This window comes from Pezoporus flaviventris, unplaced genomic scaffold, assembly GCF_033815535.1.
Source record: "Pezoporus flaviventris isolate CSIRO_AGI_PZ_B2104156 unplaced genomic scaffold, CSIRO_AGI_Pfla_v1 ptg000022l, whole genome shotgun sequence".
NCBI classification, from domain to species: Eukaryota; Metazoa; Chordata; class Aves; order Psittaciformes; family Psittacidae; genus Pezoporus; species Pezoporus flaviventris.
Genome location: NW_026892570.1, coordinates 4104070 through 4124518, shown reverse-complemented (window position 1 = coordinate 4124518; position 20449 = coordinate 4104070). Strand labels below are relative to the sequence as shown.

Below are 20449 nucleotides of genomic sequence, written 5' to 3'. Positions count from 1 at the left end.
ATGTCAACAAAAGTGATATATTTTGCTGAGGTGGGTGATGTAACAGCCAAATATCCCCTGTGGAGTCAGTGTGCACTGGAAAAATGACAATATGTCTATATTTTGAGGTAGTGGGCTGGCACCCCTTTTTGCTCTTTCCAGTCAACGCTGGATCCCCCATGAGCATTCTTTAATACTTCTTCAACCACAAAATTTCTCTTCAGTGTTGTGTACTCCACAAGCCTCACCCCATCATTACTTCAGATGCTAGCTTCAACAGTTGGCTAAGTTTTGTAAGATGTTTCTAGGGCCAGAAGAACTGTGGGAGTCAAGTTGCTTCTGGACTCACTGAAGCAAGTCCAGGTCCCCCTTGTGTTGGGGGTCCCCAGAGCTGAACGTAGAACTGTAGATGAGGTCTCACAAGAGCAGAGTAAAGGGGGAGAATCATCTCCCTTGACCTGCTGACACATGCCTTTTGATGCAGCCCAGGGCACAGTTGGCTTTCTGGGCTGTGAGCGCACACTCAAGCTGGATCATGTTCATTTTCTCATCAACCAACACCCCCAAGTCCTTCTCTGCAGGGCTGCTCTGAATCTCTTCTCTGCCCAACCTGCAGCTGTGCCTAGGATTTCCCTGACCCAGGTGCAGGACTTTGCACTTGGCCTTGTTGAACCTCATGAGATTTGCAGAGGGCAGCCTCTTTAGTATGTCAGGGTCCTTCTGAATGGCATCCCTTGCCTCCAGCATGCTGATGGCACCACACAGCTTGGTGTCATTTGCAGACTTGCTGAGGGTGTACTTGATTCCATTGTCCATATCACCAGCAAAGATACTGAGCAGTGCTTGTCCTCATACCAACTCCTGAGGAGCAGCATTTGTCACCAGTCTCCACTTGGACATTTTGCTGTTGACTGTATCTCTTTGCTTGCAGACATCAAGCTAATTCCTTATCCACCAAGTGGTCCATCTGTCAAATATATGTCTCTCCAGTTTACAGACAAGGATGTTGTGTGGGACACTGTCAAATACTTTGCACAAGTCCAGGTAAATAACATCAGTTGCTCTTCCCTTATCCACTGATTCTGTCACCCTGTCATAGAAGGCCACCGACGCTTATCAGTAATTTTAAATGTTTTGTTGGGCTTTTTTTGCCTGTACTTTTGGCATGGAACATAATATTTATGGTAAAGAAGAGGGGAAAACCGTATAAACAGTCACTCAGGCTCATTTGTTGGCCATGTTTTTTGGATGTTACACAAAAGGATTCTTTCGTGGGTATTGTTCTGCATTTCTTCATAATGCTCTATAGTACCTCTCACTACATGAATTTCAGGTCAGACCTTCTTCACACTGCCAATAAAACTGGAAAAACCAACCACTCTTTCTTCTGTGCCTTTATGCAAGGAAATACTTTCAGTTGTGCTGATAAACATTTGAGATTACCTAGAAATTCTGAACTGAATCATGTAAAGTTAAAATTACCAGAGCTGAAAAAATGCCTGAGTTAGACCTTCACAGCTGAAACTCTGTTAACACTGTCCATGTAATTAATCCTGAACAACAGGATCTGAAAAACCTGAACAGATTGTACTTTGAAATACAGCAATATAACTAGATATTGAGCCAACAATTCAATCGCTAATGGGAGATCTGTCCCAGCAATCTAACCACGGATCAGGGTCTAAGAACAGAGTTTGACCTTTTATACGATGTGTTCTTCCTCTGTCAGTCTTCAGTTCTCCAGGATCCCAGATTAAATGTATAAAAGTCATTTTTTTTTTCCATTTGGTTGTTAAATTGATAAATTGCATCATGTAATAATGACATTATGTCACTCAGTGCTGACAAAAATTATTTATTTCTGCAAAGTGAACTGTTATAGATTATACCTTCCTAGCTTAATACTGAGTGCATCAAAACCTTTACATGGTTTTAACAGTTTTGTTTTAGCTTTGTCGATGTAGGCTTGGCGTAATTACTTCAAAGTCTTTTAGTTTATACATTTTACAAGATGAGAAGTAACAGCAAATGTAATATTCAGGTAGCAAATTCTTTGCTCTGCTTTCTTGGTAGGATCTTGTAAGTAAGTAACAAATACAGAGATTTAAACATTACTGTTCAATATTCGTATTTCAGAGGCACACAGGCTTCCTTTCCGGGATCTACTGTCTGCACATTAAGTGTTTTGTCACCCTGCAGAAAACTGCAAAGGGACTCCGACAGAGTGCCTCTCACAATAAAATGCTGACATTATTCATACTACCACAAGAGGGCAGTAAGCAAGCACGGCACAGGAAAATCCTTTTGCACTGGATTTTAATTAATATCAACGTCATAGTTCAATTCTGCTTATTAATCATAGGAAATAGTACAAATTGTGAGAGTAATTTAATGCATAATATCTAATGACTCTTATTTTACAGCTACTGTACTAAGGAATTTTTTTTAGCATATAATATATATAATTACATATGTTTAAATATAAATTTATGACTTTTGGTATCTTTCACCTGTGTCCTGAAATGCGAAGTACTTTGCTATCAATCACAGTCATAAATAAATATTCTGGGATGCTGTCTCAGCATAGGAAATTAATGCTGGTGAAACAAAGTGCTTTCTGAAGCAAGGAAGACAAAAAATTGATTGTCTGGCTAGAAATCCACTTGGTAATTTCCCATGTGGTATTCTTCCCTTCCTGGAGCTCTGCATATACTACTGCAGTTCCTCCTGATTGATCTCCTGCAACATCCAGGACCAGCCTCAGTCATCATCTTCATTCTGCTCCAGCCCTAAACCATCACAGTATTGCAAGGTAGAGAGCATCTGCACATGAACACTCTTACTTCACAAAAAAAAGGGCCTTTGTGAACGAGTTTGTTTTTTTAGCAGTGATTTGAACCTACAAGAGGCAACCTTCATGATAAAATGCCTGGGGATTTCTCATCAGCATGTGTCTTATTTTCAAAAATAATTAGATTTGAGATTTTACATGCTGAGAGAAAAGTTTGTTTCAAAGAAGTTAAGTGGTTTTGGATGCTTATGGTTCTAAACCAGCTGTGAACCATGTCTGGTTGAACACTATCTGTTCGCAAACAAGACTGTTTTCTTCTATATAGAAGTGAGCTGTTTCAGCAATGTTTAATCAACCAGCATTGACCTTTCTTCTCAAGTGCCACAAATTCGTTTTCAATAAATGTTTAACTACTGATTTCTAAAGGGATAGGTTCACGACACAAAGAACCTACTTTTAATCTTACACTGATTTTATAGTTACCACATAGCATGGTTGGTGCAGGGCTGCATATGCATTTTAGCAGGTTAAAATCTTTTATCTGTATTCCAAATGCCTTTTTACATTGTGTTATCTCCTTCCTCACTTTGCTCCTGACATTTTTCTGTCCTGTCCAAAGACATGTGAAAATACTGAAAATGAGGAAAAAAAATGAAGCTCATAGTCCAACACTGGTTAAGCTGCTGTTATACTATGAGCTATATATATTTGTTAAGACTTTTTCTCTTAACAAATGCATGTTTGAGAATGGATCAGAATAATCTCATGAGACCTATACTGCTGACTGTGGTTGGTACAAACTTACCTAGAGAGCTTAGCTAGATAACCAGTTATAACAGAAGGGAACTCACTCCAGATTGCAAAGTCTGCCTGAAAAGCTGGGTAAGTATCAGGCAACGTATGGCATTAAGCTTTATGTCTACCCTCAACCATTAATTATTCAATCTAATTTTTCTATACTATAGCGAAATCCTAGAAATGACCAAAGTTTGCACATATTGCCAGGGGTGTGAAAATGAGTTAAGCTATAGTATGTTGAGTTGTCTTGACTGCAGAAGATTATGAACATGCTATATATGCTAAAAATAACTACATCACTTCCCCACAGTGGAAAATGTGCATCTGAGTATACCAATGTGGAACTATCATCCCTTCAAAGGATTGCTATTTCAGTTCACAGTTTGCTTGTTTCTACCTGGCTTCTGTGGTAAGAACAAAGTGAAAGTCTTTTCCCACTTACCTCACCAACTCCCACAGGGCAAGGAATTCAGCTTAGAACTTGAGGAGGGTAGGCACAGCCCTGTGAGTAAGGTGCAAGAGGTAAGCTCTTTTCATGCATGGATGCCAAAACCTTAGGCTGTCGCTACTTGTGGCTATTTTACACTGAACTACAGCTGTTCTGGAGATTACTGATGTATTTATTGGGGTTTTCACAATTAAGGTAAATTGTCCCAGATAGGCAACTCTGGAATTTGTTGCCATAACTCATATATTCCCAGGCTGTTCAGGTCTACTTGCTTCTACCAAGTTTAAACGCACTGATCGGAAATGTTCTCAGGTCTTTCCTGTTAATTGTTCTCAACTATTAAAACTGAAGTAGCTGCTATATGTGTTTGTAAAGTGTTGTTTATCCTTAAGGTACAGATAATCAGTGTGTTTTGCATAAAGAAAAGAACATATATATACAAAGAGGTGCACATTTTAAATCATTTTCATCCTGCATTTGACATCACCTGAAATGATTTCAGTATGCAGTATGAATTTTCAATTTGAGCCTGCTTATCCAACTCATGGAGGTATTCTGCTGGAAAGTAATCAAAATTTCTTGGATTTATCTCCTTAGATAATGTAAACATAAAATGAGGGGTAGTATAACAAATGTACCGAGTCAATCACTGGTATCCATATTTGTGTTTGTCAAATTATTATGTGAAAAAGTGTAATTAGGGCTGGTGTTGGGTGAATTTGCTTCACTTACTACTGCCTGGACTTTTCTGATCAAACATTAACCGCAAAACATATAGCTTGGTTTTGCTGCACAATCATCAGAAGGCTGAAGTCGAAAGCAGTGAGATTCATGAGGGTCCATGTACCTTGGTGTGTTTTGCAGCAGTATTTGTATGAGGTGCATTAATTTCTAGCTTTTGGAGTGCAAGTTGACCTGTATCTTTTTATTCAACAAGTTTAGAGAATTTGTTACAAAACTCATTGGGTTCAGCTGCCAGTAGCTGTTTCTTTGCAGCTTTTTTGTGGTGTTGGATGTATTGGTGCGTGTGCGGTTAGCATGATCTCTTTAAACAGAAGAAGTTAATACTTGACGTAATCGATTACTAAATGTGTGTTTTTTCTGTACTGCTGGGTCAGGATAAGAGCATTCCTGTGAGGCAGAAGACATTAACCTTGCTCTGTAGGTTGTGTGCAGTTCACCATAACCCAAAAGTCACACTCAGGGTTTTGCAATGAAGCAGTGAAATGAATAGGACTCCTACGGTTTTGGGCACACTTTCAGGAATATGAGCATTTAAGCGCAGGCAATGCAAACGCTGCCAGGACCTACGTCTCGATTTGCTTTCTGTGCCATTCACATACTTGTGCCTCCAGCACTCCATGCACCACAGTGCATGGGAATTAGACGTGCTTTGGTAAAAAAAAAAAACAAAACAAAACAACATACCAAACCAAACCAAACCAAAACGATGCTTGCGAGGTTTCTCTGCCACGGTTATTCTTGGAGAAAGGTGGAGTAGGACCCCTCTCACCCTCACCCCCATCCTCATGCCTACCCCCGGCCACCTCCAGCCCGGAGGAGTCCCCTCCATCTCGGACTCTCTCCGCCCGGCCCCGCCTCAGCCCCGCCCAGGGCCCGGCCCCGCCCCAGGGGGGCTAGTGGTAGTGGCGGCAGCTGCTGCGGCTGCACTGCCCCCGCGTCGCCACCATGACGGACCGCTCCGCCTTCGACACCAATGTCATCACCATGACCCGCTTCGTGATGGAGGAAGGCAGGCGGGCGAAAGGCACCGGGGAGTTCACGCAGCTCCTCAACTCCCTGTGCACGGCCATCAAAGCCATCTCCACCGCCGTCCGCAAAGCGGGCATCGCCAACCTGTGAGTCCCGGGATGCGGGGGGTTGGAGCGCCGGCAGCATCATCCTGCACCTTCCCGCACCCCCGCGGATCCAAGGGATCCTGATGCCTCCCTGGTGGTGGGGATGGCGGCTGTCCCCCGAAAGGCGTGTCAATGGGGTGACGACCACCCACCCGTTATACGGAGCTGTAAGCAGCTCCTTTAGTATCTTGGAATCTTGATTTTCTCAAGTGAAATGGATCCTATGCCTTTTAATAAGATGAGGCTTGCATTCTTTGACACGTCTGATTGGGTGCTTTTGGATGTCAAAATACGTCTGACTTATTGCTCACTGTAGTTACTAGCTTAATATGAAAGCACTGTTTTATGCTGTGAGGCATTTAATCAAATTCAGTGTGCTTTTTTCGTATTGCATCATAGTAACTTGAGTTTCTCTATGAAGCTTTGGATGTCTAAGGCCTTTAGAAAGAGCACTGTTCAGGAACAGTAGTCATCCAGTCAAAGAGGAGTTGCCACAGCCCCCTCCCAGTTACAGGCTCTCTGCAGGGGCCCCTGCCATGCCTTCCCACGAGTCCCCAACAGATGAAGTGCTGTAGCTGCTGACCATGTGTAGGTTTTGCTCTGAGATTAGAACTTGTGCCTCCGCCCACAAGTGTGGTGTTCAAAGTACGTTGTTTCCTAACAGCACTTTAATGCTTGCAGAAAAATGTTCAAGCTATTGTAGGAAACAGAGAAAAAAAAAAAGAGAATTATGCCAGGTCTTTTACTTTTTCTTGTGCATTAAACTGAAGGAATGAAGTACATTCCTGAAGTAGAGTGTTCAGGGTTATTACAAAAAGACCTACAATACCGGTATTCAGGCTAATCAATTAATTGCAGCAGAAGTATGTAAGAGTCATCTGAATGTGAGCAGAGCTGGCAATTGTTTTTCTGTTATGAGTTAAACTTCCCATCTCTCTCTGTTTTGTGCACTTTCAAAATCTGTTGCAAAGTCTCCTGGTACTTCCTGATGCCAAATGGTTTGATGAAGATTAGCTCGCAGGGTTTGATTTGTGTTCCATATTTTCATTTCTCGGTTTTATTCCCAAGGAAATTTTTACTGCTTGAAGTCAAAACTGAAAATATCGAACCATAAAAATGTTGATTTATCTGTGAGCATCTGTGTTTCATCATATTGCTAAGTAGGAGCAAATAACATAGAGAAGTTACACCATAACTGTGTTGTCAGATTCATTGCTCCTTTTTAAGCGTAAGTTTTCTAAAGAAGTCTTAGCTTTTAGGGTATGCAGCTATAATATTGGAATTTAGGATTCAGGGGCAGTATTTAGGTATTAAAGGTAATTAATTCCCCATTAAATAACAGTTACAATAAGTCAGCCTTCACAGCCAGCTGTGGCTATGTTTGCCTCTAGTTTATGGAGTATGAAAGGTGATTCCTTGTTTTGTGTTCCTCACGTTCAGTGTCTTCTGGATTTGCTTCCACAGCTAATGTTACCAGGTCTTGGCAAGAATCCATGGGACAGTAAATAAAAAACAGGCTTAGAGAACTGAGAGATCATCCAAAAGTGTTGTTTGTTTTACAAGCATAAGATTGCCATGAACAGGGTGCTTTGGAAAATGTAGTGCCCTGTTCTCATGAAATGCCCTTTCTTGTCATTGCTCCAGCTATGGGATTGCTGGGTCTACCAATGTGACAGGAGATCAAGTGAAGAAGTTGGACATCCTTTCTAATGACCTGGTGATTAACATGCTCAAGTCATCCTTCAGTACATGTGTAATCGTGTCGGAAGAAAACAAGGATGCTGTGATAGTGGAAACTGAGAAACAGGTTAGTAGCTTTAAAGGTTCTTGCTGCTTGACTTCAAATCAGCCTTTACAGGTGTATTGCTTCAGGTCTGAGAAATTGAAACTGACCTAAAAATTTCAGTAAACCTGTACTTCTTTATACTGGCAAATGAAAGGGGTGGGCTGGGCAGAGACAGTGTCATTCAGCATTTGTTCTTTCTGCTAATTCTGCTCTGGAGACTGATTCTTACTTTTATTTTATCCTGTTGTTCCTCCCCACCTTCTTTTTTCTCACCTTTTCCTAATTGTGGAGGGAAGTTATTTCTTGCTTATCCCATCTGATCTCTGGGATAAGCAAGGGATATGTTCTGACTCAATCAAGCCCTTTTCTAAAGTGTCTTTGTCACTAGGACACTGAATACCTGTTCTATGCAGACCAAATCTTGAGTTTTTTAATTCATGAGAATTCTCCTTGAAGCCCATAAACGACCCAGCAACAATAAAGCAGAAATATTTTTAATTTATTTAGATTCACATGTACTTGTTGAGTCATAGCTCCTTTTTTCCTAGCTAATATTTTGGTGTAAAAAAGTAGAAATCTGTGTAAAAAAGTAGCAAAACAACCCTGACTAAAACATGTTTTATAAAGTATAATAATGTTTGCTTTGCTGAAGCAGTTCTCTCTTTTTCTCCCTGCTGAGGAATCTTGAAAAATTATTTTATAGGCATTGGATGAACAAAGATTGCTTTAGATCTGAACAAACATGATTTCAGATCCTCCCTGAGGGAGGCTCACTGTTCATGCTTTTCTAAATTACATGTGAGTAACTTCAGAGTAGAGAATTGGTGGACTTAAGTAAGTTCCTGGCATCCTGGCATGCAGAGTGAAATCAAATGAAAAGGAAATATATATATATATAAAAGCAAATATATAAATAACTGTTGTTACACATGATTATCAAAATGACTGTGGATAAAATAAAGGGAAAACAAGCTATTTAAAAGCTACAGTTGATTGAGCTGTTTTCTCTGTACTGGTAATTTCCCATAGCTGTAGGAATCCTTGATACAGCAGTAGGCAGAGATTCCTTTTTTGGTGGGGAACTCCAAAAGCTGTGTTTCTTACCAAAGATTGGCTAAGGTAATTTCTGACCATCTGTGCATGCAGAGCACAGATAAAGTTTAATGTTTAAGATAAAATGAAATGTGTAGTTTATGAATGTAAGCTGTTAAAGCTGGTTTTAATGTCTCTTATTTTTAGCTCTACATGAAAAAGACTGATCTTCTTGTCTTTTCTTCCTTATGATTCAGAAAGCCTTTTCGAAGGAGACAAGAAACCGTAACCTGAGTAGATATTAGATAGATATTACAGAATACTTATCAAAATGCAAAAACATTAAGTAGATGAAGCTAAGCTAATAAGTAAAAATATTATCATATATATATAAATATAATGTATATATGATAATATGTAATAGATATAATTCTGTGGGAAAATCTTTCCCATGTCATCTCCTATTGCTTACTTCAAAGATTTCCCATCTTCTGCAGTGGCACAAATCTTGCAGTTGTAATCAAGGATGGAACCTGGGCCAAAGAATTTCTAACATTTGAATTCAGTTCCTTCATAATGTATAAATCCTTTTAGTTTATATTGTTTTGAAAGTCTCTGATACAATTTACCTTCCACAGTATTTTTATTTAGGGGAAGTGGGTAAATAATATCGGTAGTCTATTTGATCCCTCTTTTGTGTTTTCTAGGGTAAATACATAGTCTGCATAGACCCTCTAGATGGCTCATCAAATATCGACTGCCTTGTTTCCATTGGGACCATCTTTGCCATCTATAAAAAGGTAAAATGATTTCATGTAGGACAGGAAAAACTACTACTGTGCATCTTTTGATGAAACATAATTTCTTGTGAAGACTTAATAAAATCTAACCAAACTTGTTTGTGAAAGACTTTCTGGATCAGCTTTAAGTTAAATCTGCTATTTTACAGACATTTGTATAAAACGTTTGTGAGGGATTTGCATTAGTGTCTTGGAAGATGAGTTACCTATATGTAATGGAAGACTGACTGATATTTAATTATCCAGCTAAAGAAATTATCCCTCACAACAAATCAGGTCTTAGGTTTCATGAATATTTGTGTTGAGACAAAATACCATGTGTTTGTCATCTACCTGGGGAATGTGCTTTCAGGTTTTCTTGTTCTCTGTGCTAATAGTCCTGCTAGCCTGAGGACAGGCTTCAAACACAAACCAGAGCTGAAACATGGCATGTACATTTGAAGTGTCTAATTCACTTTGAAAGGCAGAAACCTTGTCTGAAGAAGCTTGAAATACCGGACCTACATGCCAGAAGATGGGGGAAAAAGTAAGACAAACCACACCTGGCTGTCCATTTTAATCATCGTTTATACGTTGTCATGTATTCCAAAATAACTATTCTCAACCTCATTTTTGTATGAAGCAAAAGAAAAAAAAAACCACACAAGTATTTTTGATCAGCTGTGAACTCCATGAGTCATTTTCATTGCTTGCTCTTTGTGCCTTGGTGTTTTCCTTTGAGTTGTCATCACCTGCAAGGAGGTACACAGCTCTATATTGTCACCTTAATTCTTTCCGGCTTCCTGCATTCCAACTAGGCTTATACAAGTGCGTTTCTAGATCACCGTGTTTGTCTCCTCCTTATAATTTGTAGTAGTGCATCCAGTAGGAATCTTAGCTGTTGGTCATGGTCATTTGTGCCACCTCATGCATTGTTATGGAGTAAACTCCCAGGGAGTCCAGTTATGTACGAATTATAGAAATTAAGTAAATTTGCCTGTGCTACTTCCTATTCTAGGTGTCCCCTGAAGCACCTTCTGGGAAAGATGCTTTACAGCCTGGGCGTAATCTTGTGGCAGCTGGTTATGCTCTGTATGGGAGTGCCACAATGCTGGTACTGGCCACTTCAGCTGGAGGTGTCAACTGTTTCATGCTGGATCCGGTGAGAATGTCTTCTGTTTCTTTGTTTTTTTTGTTAGGTATAAAAAGGTTACTGTCTGTAAGAACTGTTTGCTCCCCTCCCCCTGAATCAAACAAAGCAGCAATTTTCAAGCTAATGTGGAGAAGTATGCTTAATAACACATCAGCAGTAATGTAATGAGATTTCTGTGTTCTGCCTGTCTGCTGCAGTGGTGCTATATGTGATTCAACAGTGGGAAGATAGCCAAGTCAGTGAAGCAAATATACAGCATGTGTCAGCCCATGTGACATTTAAAATGAGCTGTTTTCTGCAAGGCAGAATGCCCTTTAAGACTTTATTTATCTTTTCCTTAGTGTTAGGACCTTAGTGAAGCAGAAAAGGAGAAATATTTAACATTCTTCTGTGTTTTCAGATCCCACCATGATGTATAAAAGAGTAAGTGAAGTGTGTGGGTGTGTTTGATGTTCTAGCACACATTGACCTCATAAGTTAAAATAAAAGTTGTGTTTATCGTAACAGAAAGTTGTTTGCTTGTAGTGAGCTGTTTTTTTTTGTAACCAGTTAGTAATGCTGCGCCACCTGCCAGTGTTAAATGTTTAGAATGTGCAGTGGTCAAGCTGCAGGAAATACTACTTGGTGCCCCTGGTTAAGTAACAGTTTAAGTAGCTGCATGTATTTTTGTCTATATTTAGATAACAAATTCAACTTTGAGCATGCATGCATGTTATTGTGTTTATTTTTATCACTAACTTAGGAATCTACTTTAATGAAAACCAAACAGACCAGACCTTGGTTGCAGAGATTGGCTCTCTTGACTCCAGGGATCCACTTAGCTCAACCTAAATGAACTAGAATTTATTAATATCTACAGCTACTTGAAGATGCTTATACATTTCTTCAGCTGATGCTCAGTTTCTAAACTCCCCAGAGCTGCACTAGCAAGATGGTGGAGAGTTCAATAAACAAGCAATGGTACTTTTTGCCACAGAAAAGTGATAGAGAGCTGGGAGTGGTAGTGTGAAGAAGCTTGCTTGAGCCCAAGAATTTGTGCTCTGTGTTTCATGTATAAAAAACTACTTCTGATCTAGAACACTTTTTTGTAGGTACTGATTTACTAATGATAATGGCAGCAGTAGTAAATTTTTTCCTGAATTGTGTATGCACTTGTTTTTTTGCTTTTGTTTGTAACTAATGAGCAATTAATGTGAACAAATTGGTTTTCTTTCTTATTGCTAGGCAATTGGAGAATTCATTTTGGTGGATAGGGATGTGAAAATCAAAAAGAAGGGAAATATCTACAGTCTCAATGAAGGCTATGCTAAATACTTTGATCCTGCAGTCACAGAATATCTCAAAAAGAAGAAATACCCTGAGGTAAAGGATCCTGTTTCAGAGAAAGTTTCTGACTACAGTCAACACTCATAATTTCCAACTATATGACCAATCACTGGTCAGAGCTTGGTCTTGTTTCCTACCTATTTAAAATGTATCATGTAGGACTGATAATTAGATAATTAGAGCAGTGGTTGATGTGACCAGATATTTCACCATCCTCCTGTGCTGCTCTTCACCCTTCATCTCCTTTGTATGTATTTGTTTTCCTTCTTTCTTGTTTCTTTTCTCTCTTTTTTTTTCTTTTTTTTTTTAATCTTTCCTTTTGGCTGGGGGCCTGAGTAATGGTGCTAGGGACAATACTGGGCATCTGGTAGCCAAGTAGAGAGGAAGTATTATCTGGTCATGAAGAAATTTGGTTGACATGTGTGTTAGATTGCTGCTTCTTCACTGCAGCATCTGAGTATGTGGAGAGCTGCATGGGGACAGCAGTGGGTCACTGCTGAGTGGTAACACAAGCTGGGTCCTGCAGGGGCCTCTCACTTCAAAATCTAGTGTAGTTTCAGGGTCCTCTTCCTCGTTTGGCAACTTCCTGGTGTCAGGAGGCCTGAAGGTCTAAGGAGTGCCCATAGAAATCATGTCTGTTTTCATGCCTCATGCCTGTCATCACTGGAATTATTATGCGGACATTGAAATGTAAACATTTACTGTTAACTGTTTGTGTACCTTCTTGACTTCCTGATCTTGCTTGGAACAAGCACTGGTGTTTTCATCTGGCATCTTGCCACACTTATGGTCTAGTTTATTTAGATAATAAAATAATTAATATACTGGCTGGAGTATAGTAAGGAAATTGTACCAGTAGCCAACTACTGACTTTTTCTTTCCAAAACCAAAAAAAGTAGAACATGACAAAAACATGTAGAAGAAACAGGAAAGGTCACTTCTTTTGCTCCTTGGTATTTTTTCTCCTACAAAGAAAAAATCCCAGCATCAATTCCTAGCACTTGATCTTTTATCTACTAGAAATGCAGTGTTTTTAAAGGGTTAGAGCACTGATGGAGAGCTGGGATGCATTTTCTGTTGTTGGCACTACCACTCATCTATCCTGAAATATTCTGTCAGTCCTTTTTCTTGGATTTTCTCAGTTAGAAAATGAGGAGGAAGCTTAATTTTTCTCCAAAAGTACTTTGAATATTATCAGTGAAGAACAATATGGAGGAGTTGGGTGTTAAGATGAGTAAAGAGGGTGGGTGGATGGACAGGGAGATGAAATTAACCTGATGTGCTTGAAAGTTACACTTATTTAAATTTCTTTCTGTAGGATGGCAGTTCACCATATGGTGGGAGGTACATAGGATCTATGGTGGCTGATGTGCATCGCACACTGGTGTATGGAGGAATCTTTCTGTATCCTGCTAACTCCAAAAGTCCCAAAGGAAAGGTAAACCTGAATAAGCCCAATTATAGAAAATGTTACATTAGATACCTCAGTATCACAGAACAGTATTTTGACTGCAGAGCATGTGTTTTACAGCTTGTTAGTTTGCACGTCTGGTGTGTGAGTATGGCTACCCCTTGCACACTGTCATAAGTGACAGCAGCCTGTTGTCAGAGACCTACTTCAGGGCTACTGCTAGCCTGTTTCCACTGCACTGACTTCCCTTTATCCCCAAACATTTTCAGATTACAAACTGTACCTGGGGATATGCTGCTCAAACAGGCTTCTCTGTACCATCTACAACCAAATTGGGCTGGCCACAACCAAGTGAAACATTACAAACCCACATTATCCTGAGATTCCCATTACAAGCTAGTATATAAGGAGCCTAAGGGTAGCGCGCCCCTTATGAGTAGCTCTGCCCAAAAGAAAATCATCTTGTGTCTTGTACTTGGTAGCACCGCCTTATCTGGAGGAGCTATGCCTGGCTGCCTCTGCCAGGACAACAGTCCATCAGGGAGGATCACACACTTGCAGGCTGACAAGGGGACTGTTTATTCAGCAAAGACCTTTCATGTGTTTTGCAATTGTCTGTAAATTATTGCTTCAGGTTGTAGATAAGATGCAGTTATTCATTAGAGAAATTTAATGGCACACTCGAGTCCACTGTTTTTCTTTTCACACAGGCCTATGTGGTCTGCTGCCTTGTTAAAGGTTGCATTGTACATATGAGCTTTATCTCTGTGTAAAGAGCACAATGCAAACATGACCTGTGGAGAAAGAACTCAAATTGGGCAAATTCACTGCGTTCACCATGTTTTGTTTAAAGTACAAATCCACACAATTTCCTTCCTGAGCTAAAGTTTATATGAAATCTGAAGTACTTGGAGTGTTGACTGGTTTTAAATCAAATGCCAAATGTATTTACATTTCACTGTTCTCAGCATTACCTGGGCTGACTGTTGCTATTTTTACTTTTCTCTTTTAGCTGAGGCTGCTCTACGAATGCAATCCAATGGCTTTTGTTATTGAGAAGGCTGGGGGAATAGCAACAACTGGGCATCAAGCAATACTAGATATAGTGCCTGAGGATATCCACCAAAGAGTGCCTGTTGTCTTGGGATCTCCTGATGATGTGAAGGAGTACCTTGAGATAGTCAGGAAGCATTCAGCTAAGTAGAGGAAGCTTGCTGGAGTCACTGTGGAGATGGGGAGAAATGTCGGACAGCTGAACCGAGCAGCACATTGCAATACTGCAAGGTTGAGCTGTCTGACCGCTGTAGCAAGAGAGCAGATAAGCCGTATTTTCTTAAGATTTTGTTGGGGTTTTTTTAAGTGAAATCTTGTGCAATTGCACTGTGCAATAAAAGGCATCTAAAGATTGTATTAAAGGAAGCATTAAAAGTAAAAGCAAAGGAAAAATGTTTACTTGATAGTTTATCATTTGTCATTACACAAAAGCCACTGTGCTACAGGGCAATACTGCATTGCATTAATTAACTAGTGGACCATGAAACTTTCTTAGACAAGCTGCAGCATATCCTGAGAATATCTGATTATGTCCTCTTCTGAAAACGCTGTGGTAAAGACTCTGCAGCCTCTTACAATGAGTGACATTTCCTAGACCAGTTTGTAGTTGTTTGGCAATAAGTATCCGTGCTGATGTGGGCACCTCCACATGTTGTTTCTAGGCCCCAGAAGTTACTCACAGGACTTTGGTCTGGGCTTAATCTGACTGAGATTTAACATTTGTGAAACAGGTACATTAGTGTATGCTAATTCTGGCACATACTGTTAATATTGCAAGTTGGCATTCTATCAGATCCGATTACACAAGGACGGAAAATGGCATTTTGAAGGTGGATTTTGAATTGGGTAAGGAGCATGTGTAGACAGCTTTGGTGTCATTCTGCTTTGACAAACTGGCTATCTTTGCCAGAAATTAACCTGCTTGCCTGATGAAAAAATGAACATCTGTGTTGCTAGCAACCCCCACCAGATGTTCTTTGTGTTATTTTTGGAGTGTGCATTACCATGGAAAGGGATTCTGCTGCTCAAGCAGAATTAAGTTGCAAAGATCCCCACAAAGCATACTGACATTTAATATGCTGAATCAGAGCATGCTGCTGGGAACACGGCATTAGTGCTTGAGAGCTAGATAGGCTGACCACCTGTTTGGGTATGGTTCATGTTCATGACTCACAAGCTTTTTTGAATTGGTCCAAATCTACAAATCTTTGACATTTCTAACTGCCCCCTTACCTTTTCCAAACTCATACTAAGGGATGTTGCTGCTGGGTAGACTGCTACTGAACTTTCACTCAAGCCATGGTCCGGGAGCCCATGGCTTATGTATTTTTGCCTGATAAGCGCCTGCAAAATCAGGCACCTCAAAAAGAGAAACCATGTGGCATGATAGTCTGATTTCTGACTAGTTCCTTCTGGGAGAAGGCTCAAACCCCCACCTCCCAGTGAGGTGCCCTTGTCGCCAGTCTGGGGGCCAGCCTGGAAGGAGAGGGTGTACTACCCCAACCTGTGAGTGCTGTGCCATGATGTGGGAGAGGACTTCATGCAACCAGACAGAAAGTGGGGCAGCTGTGTACTGGGGGAATCCTGGGGCCTGCGCTTTTCTTCATAAGATGCTCTTTCTTGTGCTAGGACCAATGCTGCTTCCTCTGCCTCTTCATGTGAGCAGCAAACCACTGGGATATGGCGATGCTCTCACTTTTGTGAAAGAAAGAAAAAAAAATGCACTCCTTGCATCTGTGTGATTTCAAAAGAAACAGCAAGTCTGAGTTTTGACAGGGTATGAAGGTACTAGGAGTGGCTGGAGATTCCCACCTCATGCAGTGAAACACTTCCAAAGGAATTGCATGTTCCTGTCCCTAGCATGTTCTTGCTGGCTCTGGCACATGCTTTATCGCACTTTAAAGGGCTCCATGCTCACTGAATCAGCCATAGCCAGCAGCATACTGAGAAGGACTAGATCTCTCAGGTTCTGGATGCTGCTTCTCAGGGAAAGTGCATGAATATTGTTGTCATACACAACTTTTTTACATCCTTATGTTTTTAATTCAACCTGCACCCAGAGCCATGGCACAATTTTTTGTTTAATATACTAAGCAGAGGATAGTTGGAAGCCCTTACAGATCTTTTCTGGTTTTCCATATATGAGTTTGGACTGCAGTGCCTCAGTAGTCTGTTGGCACAAGACAGAGTGTGTCCACATTGGCCATTTTTGTCTAGTTGTAGTAATTCGTCAGCTGTATTCTGTACTCAAGCTCTTCTGGGGTCCCTAGGCTGCATGTATCTATTTTTAAGACACCATACTGGCAGCAGGCAAAGGTTATAGAAGGAAAGCCAATACTCCCTGTGTTTGTAGGTCAGTTCCCAGTGTTTTGGTTGTGTCTGTAGGCTGACATTTTATAGTTATCATTTTCCACATTGTGACCTGGGTTTTTCTTTCTGTCTGTAACATGTAAGCTCACATTTGAATGGCATCCCCATGTAGGCACCAACAGGGAGGACTATTCAGTGATCGCCTTCCACAGCCTTCTTTCCAGTGCTTGCCTTGCACTCTCCTGAGGGTTGGGAGTTCTGATTTGTCACAGCATCTGCTGTCAGCCCCCACTGCAGTAGTGCCCACTGCCCTCCCTGCTCAGAGGCTGAACCGTGGCATTTGGTGAAAGGTCACTGGCTCCAGTTTCATTTGGCACCGTCCAAGAGACTAACATTTAAAATCAGCTAGAAAAGGTGTCACCTTCAAGGCACAGGACTAGTTTAATATGCCAGTGGAAGTCTGAATCACCTCTGAGAGCTCTTGTGTAAACTTAGAGCACAAATCTCCCATCAATCTGTCAAATGGAGGTGTTTATATTTTTACTTTTCTATACTGTTCCCACCCATCCTACTGAGTGGTCCTCAGGCTTAAAAACAATCATCACACACTTTTTAAACAATCTGATTTTTCCCCTTATCACCCTTAAATGCTAATTATGTGTATAGCTTAATCATCAGTTTAAACATCAAGGTTTTTATCATTCTGTGGGATCGCAGTATTTATCTAAACAGGGTAAGGTTTGCATGCAACACAATCTTGTGCCTTTATCCAAGTTTTATCCTTTTAGTTCTCTTCTTGCTTTGCTGCTGGCTACAATGTTTCTAGAAAGCTTGAATGTAGAGTCTGTGTTCTTCACATATTAGTCTAAGTAAGTTAAATTCATATTGAAAGAATGTTATACCAGTCTCTTCATCTCCTATTATTAGTTAGTGCTTGTGTGTACCCTTTTGCCATTTGTCTGTCAAATCTTTTTACAGTATAAAAGCCTACCTATCACTTAAAAGATCTATAAATCTAAGTAGAATAAATAAATATATATTCAGCATATTGTTTTTGCTTTTTATTTCATTATTTTGCCTTTAATCTTTTGAGCAATGCCACACCGACATAAGCTGCGTGTATAAAGTAACTTTCTTTTTCTCATAAAATTTTTCACAGGATCCACACATTTTTCATTTGTTCTGAAAACAGTTTCATCAGTATATCTATGCCCTATCTATTACTAAAACAAAAGCTGAAATGAGTTTTGGATTAGTGCTTAAAGGCTGGAGAAGGTCTGGAGAATGCCACAAAGATTATCCAAGGACTGGGAAGCCTGCTATGTGAGGAAAAAAGGCTCAGAGAATACCTTATCAGTATTTAAAGGGTGGCTACAAAGAAGATGGATACTCCCTTTATACATGTAATCACTGGGACATCTAGTGTAGGTCATGCTTGGCCTAGAAAGATTGGACCAGATAATCCCTGAGGTACCATCCAACCTGGTACTCTATGACAGATTCTATGACTGATTCTCCTTGAGCAGCAGCTCAAAGCACTGTGATTTATATATACTAAAAGGTATTCAGGACCTGTAAAAAGCATCTGAGGATTTTTGAGTGAAAAAAAAAAAAAAAAAAAAGGAAAATAGTAGGAAAAAACAAAAAGAGGCAAATAATGGACTTGCTCTGATAGCACCCTTTGAACCACTAAGTCCAAAACAAACTTTCTGTTAGAAGATTATCTGAACTTTGTCTTCTTGACCAATGTAAAAGATCATTTGGAATCAACAGAAGAGCTGCATGTGATGTTTTGACAGATGTTAGAAGCAACAGGCCAAACACCACCCCATTTCTTATTTGATAATTTGATTTAATATACCAGTGATGTTCTAGCTATGCAGCAGAGGGATTTTGCATTAGAAGCATTTTAGTACCGGTCAGGCTGACAACTGCCATGATGGCAAAATAATGTGTAGAATGTAATGGCTGTACCAAAAGCAGATCTCTTTGCATTATAATGTCAAACCTGTCCCCTTCTTTTATCAATAGCACCATATGCTATGCCAGAGCTCACTAGGTATGTTATTTTCTTGTTTTGTACAAAGTCTGTTTGAAGAAAGAAAGCCTCAACCTGGTAAAAAGTACTCGAATCTTGTGACATGAGTGGGATTACATAGTTTTAACTACAGCACATTTGTAGGAAAGAGAAAAACTAATCTTCAAGATCACTTTCTTCTACCATTGCTTTAGAGGCAAGGTCTGCCTGCTGCTTCACCTGAGGAGCTCTGCTCATCTGTTCCTCCTCCTCCTCAAAATGAGACTTGAATAACATCCTCACAAAATAAGCACATGAGATGCAAGCAGCACTGAACTTGTTGCTAGTGCTCAGTGCTGTCACAGAACCATAAAATCATAGAACGGTTTGAGTTGGAGGAGACCTTAAAGATCACTTAGTTCCAACCACCCCTGACATGGGCAGGGGCACCTCCCACTAGACCAGGTTGCTCCAAGCCACGTCCAACCTGGCCTTGAACACTGCCAGGGATGGAGCAGACACAGCTTCTCTGGGCACCCTGTGCCAGTGCCTCAGCACCCTCACTGTAAAGAATTTTTTTCCTAATATCTACTCTAAATTTCCCCTCTTTCAGTTTAAAACCATCACTGCCTGCACTTGTAAAAAGTCCCTCTCCAGCTTTCTTGTAGGCCCTCTTTATGTGCTGGAAAGCTGCTTTAAGCTCTTCCTGAAGCCTTCTCTTCTCCAAGCTGAAAAAGCCAAACTCAAAGCTTGTCTTCATGCAAGAGGCACTCCAGCCCTCTGAGCAAATTCGTGGCCTCCTCTGGACTCACTCAAGCAGGTCCACGTCCTACTTGTGTTAGGGTCACCAGAGTAGAAGAGGTGTGTGGTACCGTGGGCTATTTCCCAAAGTATGACATTTATTGATGACAAGCACACTTTTGTCTTCCAAAGCTTGCTCTGCTGCTGTGGGTTTTGGCCAGTGGTGCATGAAAAGTGTTTGTGTGCCTGTCCTGCACTCATCCATTGCATGGAGGGAGAGCTGGAAAGCAGCAGCTGCTGATGGGGCAGCAAGGCTGGAGCCCTCCCAAGCACAGGCTTGCTGTGAACAAGCAAGAACCCCCAGGGAAATGCAGCTAAGGGAAGAGCAGAGTTCAATCCTGCTATGAGTCTGCACTGGGCATGAGTGGCCCTGGAGTGCAAGAGCAGCGGGCAAGAACCAAGTCCAAGGGGCCCAGGGGATCCCTGACATGGAGCTGTGCTCAGTGCTGCAGAGGACAAGCAGCAACCCCCAGGGGCAACCCTGGAGTCTAGAAAGCTTCCTCCCCCCTGGATGCAGGGCACGAGGGCCACCTGCATGGAGCATGAGCAGGCACCTAGTGAAAATGGCCCAGAGAAGCTCTGGCAAGGTGCCATGCTCAGTGCTGCAGAGGAAGGCAAAAAACTCCCAGGAACACTTACGAGCCCACTGTGGGGGAAAGGAAGCCTTCCTCCTCCCAGCTGCAGGACGCGAGGGGCCACCTTCGTGGTGCATGAGCAGCAGGCAGTAACCTAGCCTGAATGCGTCACAGGAGCCCTGACAAGTGGTCATGCTCAGTGCTGCAGAGGAAGGCAGAAAACCCCCGGGGACCAGTGCCAATCTGCCCCGGGGGAAAATTCTTCCTGACCCCAGCATCGGTGATCGGCTATCCCTGAGCATGGGAGCAAGACCTGCTCCTGGTCCACAGG

The 20449-nt window shown here is 41.1% G+C and overlaps 1 protein-coding gene across 1 annotated transcript; it reads left to right on the top strand.

Moving 5' to 3' along the window:
- Nucleotides 1–5651: 5651 nt before the first annotated feature.
- LOC133270798 (fructose-1,6-bisphosphatase 1-like) lies at nt 5652–14810 on the top strand. The gene is made up of 7 exons (XM_061456307.1): nt 5652–5875; nt 7520–7682; nt 9401–9493; nt 10491–10634; nt 11850–11987; nt 13270–13389; nt 14375–14810. The coding sequence occupies exons 1-7, from the start codon at nt 5706–5708 to the stop codon at nt 14564–14566; spliced, it is 1020 nt and encodes a 339-aa protein (XP_061312291.1). The 5' UTR covers nt 5652–5705; the 3' UTR covers nt 14567–14810.
- The last annotated feature ends 5639 nt before the right edge of the window (nt 14811–20449 follow it).

Coding starts and splice junctions, on each gene's coding strand:
- LOC133270798 (XM_061456307.1), top strand. CDS start 5,706: ATGACGGACCGCTCCGCCTTCGACACCAATGTCATCACCATGACCCGC. Junction 5,876..7,519: donor AAAGCGGGCATCGCCAACCT/GTGAGTCCCGGG, acceptor TCATTGCTCCAG/CTATGGGATTGCTGGGTCTA. Junction 10,635..11,849: donor ACTGTTTCATGCTGGATCCG/GTGAGAATGTCT, acceptor TCTTATTGCTAG/GCAATTGGAGAATTCATTTT.